The sequence below is a fragment of the Apostichopus japonicus genome, chromosome 20 (genome assembly GCF_037975245.1).
Source record: "Apostichopus japonicus isolate 1M-3 chromosome 20, ASM3797524v1, whole genome shotgun sequence".
Classification (NCBI taxonomy): domain Eukaryota; kingdom Metazoa; phylum Echinodermata; class Holothuroidea; order Aspidochirotida; family Stichopodidae; genus Apostichopus; species Apostichopus japonicus.
The window spans coordinates 34,259,498-34,265,829 of NC_092580.1; the positions used below are offsets into that span (position 1 = coordinate 34,259,498).

The following is a 6,332-nucleotide window of genomic DNA, read 5'->3' on the forward strand; positions in this document are numbered from 1 at the left end:
TTGGGGGGGGGGGGGGTTCTTGAAGTAGTTATGGAATGTGAAGGGTGCTCTTCTGTGGTACGTGCTCACCGTGGTGCACGTAATATGCACTGAATATGCACTGAATATGCTGAATATGCAATAAATATGCACGTATCCTTGATTTCAGAGAATTTGTTATTACATCAGATCTGCACCTTGTTCAGCAGTGACAACTTACGTTACTGTTGCTGTCGTATTGCTATTTTTTTATCAGCCTTGGATTTCAGACAGTTACATTATCCATTTCACTTTGGATTACTAAATTAATACATTATTCATATGAATTTGAAAATTCTCAGTTAATTTGCTGAAGGTACTCCAAATACATTGAACGCAACCGTGCCTACGACCACGTTCCCTTATCATAAATCTCAAGAAAAATTAGCTCGAGATAAAATATTGTTTCAGATTAAGTATGATCTCGAGATAAAATATTATCTCAGATGAAATATGATCTCGAGTTAAATATTATCTCAAATTAAATATGATCTCGAGATAAAATATTATCTTGGGATAATTAAGCGCAGTACAGTAGCAGCCGGGAAGCTATAGCTGAGTCACGTATGAGATTGTGGGTCATGCGAGGTCAAAGGTGCTTTTGGGAATCTGCAATTGTTTTACCTGTATTACGAAGTACGCTTTTGACATTTTGTATCATTAATGTATGATAGCTCTTGAGATCTGTGAGTTTACTCGATTCGCAGTCGATGGCATTTCACAAAGATTCAAAACTGTACAGCGCCATCATTTTTGCCCAGTCTATTTCACCGCCAATGTTATAACAGAGAGGTGGGACTTCACAACACAACAGGCCTATATTGCCGCTCCATTGATAAAAACACCCTACAACAAACTAACATGACAAGATCGTAATAGTGCCTTCTATGGATGTTATACCTTTTCTTTGGGTTGGGCGGAGAGGAGTAGGGGGGGGGGGTCGGATAGAGACAAAGAAATAGCACACATTGTTCACATACGAACACATCACAAAAATCCGTTTTACGTGTTTACTGTGCTGTTTATGAAAGACCTACGCCTGAGGCTTGGAGTTAGAACGTTTACGACTGACTTACTCAGCAATTCTAATTATTTCCTTATTATATAAGGAAATGTATATTTATTACATATATATGTTTCATGTAGGCCTCTCAGTTCATTGTTAGCCCATAGGCTTAGCCAATATCAGTCCCCAATTTTTGTTGGAAGTGTTACCTTCTAAAAGATAATATCTCAAAATAAAGAATGTGATTTGCACGGCCTGCGAAGTGCCATTTCCGGCAATCTGGGATGCATTTTTGGCAAAAATGTTCCTGCTACTCGGCTCGCAAACTGACGGTGGCGCCCAGCCACTAAAAATTTCTTAAAAGAGGCCCTAGTATATACGCACATCAAAGCATCACTATGTAACATTTGGACGATAATTAATGTTTTTCGATGTTCCTCAACTGCCCCTTGGGATTCTTCAAAGGCTACGCCCCTGGTGTATCTTTATTTCAAAGGGTTTTATGTTTCACTTGTCACAGGTTACCCCACCCGATGAAGGCAATTTGCGCCAGGGCGCTCGCGGTCACTCCTTCAGTTTTATCCAAGTCCGCCCCCCCCCCCCACACTTTCAATTGGGATAGATGCCGCTGATCAATAGATCAATTCGATTACTACCTAGATGCTTAACAACAGCACTAACACCTATCCACGGTACGGATGTGTTCGACCGCCAACATAATATACCTATCTCTGCTTGGGGACACCAAACGAACTTCACCGGTAAAACAATGCCAATTATAACTGAGCATTGTTATCAATTTTGTGTATAGACAATGAACTCATTATGTTGAATTCCAACCAACCAATCAGAGATCGCTTGTAAGTGATACGTGTATCATAATGCACTATTGTATATTTATCACTGTATCGTGTTTCCTTTGTGAAGGAAAGCGAACGACAGAGTCATGAACCAGGAAACAAACAACGTGTTATCAATTAATTCTATATAGTATGTTTGACTTTGAGAAATCATCTTTACCTCGAAACAAAGGATAATAAACTTGAGAAATTCTCTGTATACTTAACTGGCATTTAGTAAAATAAGCTTCACAAGCAAGCAGTCGTGCCCTAACAGGTATGTGGAAGAGACTCGGGAAATGTAACACATTTACATGAACACGAAAGGGGACTGCTTGGGGTGAGAAATAGTAAGTATGGAAATGAGAATAACCAAAACATAACTACAGCCCAAGCATCGAGGAAGACTCCAACGTCGTTAGTGTGGAGAGTATTCCGTTTATAACAAACTACAACTAAGGCCCTCCTGGCCTACCCATACAGACATCAGCCCACTACACTCCACCAACCCACCACAACCAATCCCACTACACTCCACCAACCCACCACAACCAATCCCACTACACTCCACCAACCCACCACAACCAATCCCACTACACTCCACCAACCCACCACAACCAATCCCACTACACTCCACCAACCCACCACAACCAATCCCACTACACTCCACCAACCCACCACAACCAATCCCACTACACTCCACCAACCCACCACAACCAATCCCACTACACTCCCTGCGTTTCAACAGGTTGACAACCCTCTTTCTGTGATGATATAACCTGTTACTATATATAAAAACCACCAAGCATTGCGGTTAAACTTAACCTCATACCAAAAATAAACTAACTTGCATTCTCCGATATTGACATATTACCCCGAATGTTTGCTTGATTTATTGTGGCAATACGGTTCCTTCATAAAATACTGAACTAAAATAAAAATCCCACATATGTTTTCCACATCACGGGGTCAAACAGTTCTGCCACATAATGTTATAATCGTTTATTTCTGGGAATGGCGGCGCAGGATCCCCTGTATCGCAATAGCAAATAGTTTACTCATAGACAGAATGTCACGTTGCCGGGAGAATGTTTTGAAAACGGGAAAAGAGTATCAGTACAGAAGATCTACTTTATTGTCCAGCATTTCAGCGTTAGTTCGTGTAGTTGTTATTTATTAATGCTATGTCATTAAGGAAGCATTGACACCATTGCTCCCATAGTTTCTGTTTCAATCAGTTGTTTCTAAGCACAATGCATGCATGTGTAAAGCTAAAGGCGTCAAAATAACTAACACACCCACGTGAAACTTATATTTTATTAACGGCTCTCTACATACTCAATCTTGACGAGCAGACCTCCGTACGTTAGCCGAAGCAGTGGGAAGTTGACTTCAATCTAAGCTTTGTTAAGATTAGTGGAAAGTGGTTGTAATTTAAGAGATTCTGAGATGGTATGAACAAAATATCCTATCCTAACCAAGCTTGAATTAGACCAATCGCACTGTCTGAAGCGCCTCAATAATAGAAGAAACACTGCGCATGCTCTTCGGCACAAGTTGAGGGTTGGAAATAGAATTGAATGGACTTACAGGATATTTTGTTTCAGCGCTGTTAGGCTCTTTGCCAGGGTTATATGCAAGATGCTCGAGTATCCAGAATCATTGTACAGGATGCTGGTTTGAGCGTAAACACACACATAGTGTCAACTCTAAAACTTGGGCAACTCAAGTCGTATCGAGAGGTCTTTACTGGCAACAAGAGAGCGTTCAATGGTTCTAAACCTTTTGAAGAGATTCAGTGACTTAATTGGGTAGAATTCAAATCATGTTTGTTTTAGCACACACTTTTAAAATGTAATTGATTTTTCCCACGGAAGAAGAGGAGCGGATTTAACCATATACAACATTTTAACAGAAGTTATTTCGCTTTTGGAAGAGCAGAACTGGATTTAAATGTTGCATATTTGTGAATCGCGTTTTTGAGGTTTCTTTCATTTAATACAACTGTTCTTACACATATACAGTCTTGTTTATGCAGTGGATGTAATAACTATTGCCGGTATGGAGTTCAATTGCACACTTTTGACTACCACCGAGGAAGTTGATCCAGTTGAAGATATTGCAATTAACCGTGGATTTCGATTAATCCTAGTGGAGATAACCGGGGCTTTGTGTATTGTTCTAAATTCTCTAAACATCGCGGTGTTACGCAAAGCACCCCACTGTTTCGGTGAAAGTACCACGTTATTGTTTACTACCCTCGCTGTAGTGGACCTGTCTACTGGAGTCATCATTATGTTTTCGGAGATATTTTACGTTCTTACGGAAATACCAAACAAGTATCCTGAGTTTTGTGTTCTCATATATCCTTTGATCGTTCTCTTTGGAATTCTCTCCGCTATGTTACTTGCCTGTCTTAGTTTCGATAAACTCATCGCCATTACTCGCCCTCTGCGTTATTCGCAGATTGTTACGCAAAAGCGCGTCAAATTTGTGGTTGTGGGAGTGGTGCTACTCAGTGCTATGAACATGATAGGATACTGGACGTTAATTCTCCGCGATTCCTCGGAAATCATGTACTTCCATCAAAAATCCTTATACTGCAGAATGCACATGGAAGAAAGTAACGGAGACCGTTCCAATGCCATAACTCTGCTTCAAACATTTGGTTTCATATGTATGTTATTGCCTTTAATTATTGTAACGTATGTCAATCTGCGCCTGTTGTTCATTGTGTACCAACACAACAGACGTCAGTCGATAGCACCATTCGCAACTTCCAGGGGACAAATACGCAAAAGTGCTACCTCAATGACGCTGGTTAATGGAGGTAGCAGCCCGAGAGGTAGTCCCTGCTGTAGTCCTGACCCCAACAGGAGAGAATCGTCAATGCACCCCCCACCCTCGGAATCACGAACAACTGGAAAGGACAGACGGACAAGTTCTCGTGTTAGCTTGGCATTACTTAATTTAAAGGCCTTACGCAAGCATCGTGAATCGAACGTGAGCGTCGGTACCCACCAACGAAGGTCCCATTACAAGGGCTTAAGGACCGTACTTGTTATGGTCATAGCGTATTATCTAGCTTGGATGCCACTATTGGTTGATGTCTGTATAAATATTATTTTAAATAACGCTACATCGGCCACTCTAGAGTTTGTGACTTTCTTTATGGCATATTCAAACAGTTGGTGGAATGCTTTGGTGTATTTGCTAATGAACAGTGCCTATCGTGCAGCTGCATACAGAATAATCAGATGTGATCGATACTAGATCCAGACATACATTATATCTTCTTGTCGAACTAAATCGATCAATTTATCGGAAGGAACGAGGGAGGAAAAAGGAACATGTTTAACTAGTTTGAATCAGTTGAGAATTTACTGTCGTTAAATCATAGTCAAGTGAAAGAATGAAAAAAAACGTTTGAGTTCCGTTTCTCTGTTCATTGTGACTTTTTCTTTTTAATTTCATTTTCAAGAGAAATCACCTTGGAACATTCATATGATATGATGAATGACTGGAATGTTCGTTTTGGCGGAAGCTAGTGTTTATGTTAATACTACAGATTACGATTCCCTGTGTCATCAATTCCAGTAACTTGTCCATCACAAAACGGTGGTTGAACTTAACGGATCAACAACGAATGGAATCTGATACCGATAAACATTTCACAAGTTTGCAATCAATTGTGACTTTGTCAACTTATCATTTGAGACAAATACGTGGGGTTTTAATATTCGGTGGAGTTTTTCGTTACCTTTGAGTAGTTAAAGAAACAAAATTCTTATGTCAAAATGATTTCTATCCAGTTTGGTGAATGTGCTTCAGATGTATCTAGGGTCATGTAACTCGTATACGTGAAGATTTGGTTTATTAGAAGCAATAACTTCGCGTCCCCAACTCATTCCCTAAGGGCTGACCATTTATAACTGTTGATGAGTATCCAGAGACTGTCTACTCATTTAACTATATGCATATAAGTTAGCAATCATATAGTTTGGCATTCCGAAGGAAACATGTGCAATATTAACGATCTTATTTTTCTTTTAGTAAACTAAATAACAGTAAACTTAACTATAGGGATAAAGTAAAGGAACATGAATCATTGGTTATAGTGGTACCAAGTTGTACCTAGTTGTACCAAGTTGTACCAAGTTGTACATAGTTGTACATAGTTGTACATAGTTGTACCAAGTTGTACCTAGTTGCACAAAGTTGTACCAAGTTGTACCTAGTTGTACCTAGTTGTACCAAGTTGTACCAAGTTGTACCAAGTTGTACATAGTTGTACCAAGTTGTACATAGTTGTACCAAGTTGTACATAGTTGTACATAGTTGTACCAAGTTGTACATAGTTGTACCAAGTTTCAGTGAAGTTGACATTATTCGTTGTTTAAGACTATGGAGTTGTGAACACAAGGTTTGTCAAAACGTTGAGATGAATACCATGCGACTTGCTATAACCT

At 39.7% G+C, this 6,332-nt stretch overlaps 1 protein-coding gene across 1 annotated transcript; it reads left to right on the top strand.

Annotated features, from left to right (window-relative positions):
* Window positions 1-3,051: 3,051 nt before the first annotated feature.
* LOC139961331 (uncharacterized) lies at window positions 3,052-6,029 on the top strand. The gene has a single exon (XM_071960463.1). The coding sequence runs from the start codon at window positions 3,925-3,927 to the stop codon at window positions 5,134-5,136; it is 1,212 nt and encodes a 403-aa protein (XP_071816564.1). The 5' UTR covers window positions 3,052-3,924; the 3' UTR covers window positions 5,137-6,029.
* Window positions 6,030-6,332: the final 303 nt, after the last annotated feature.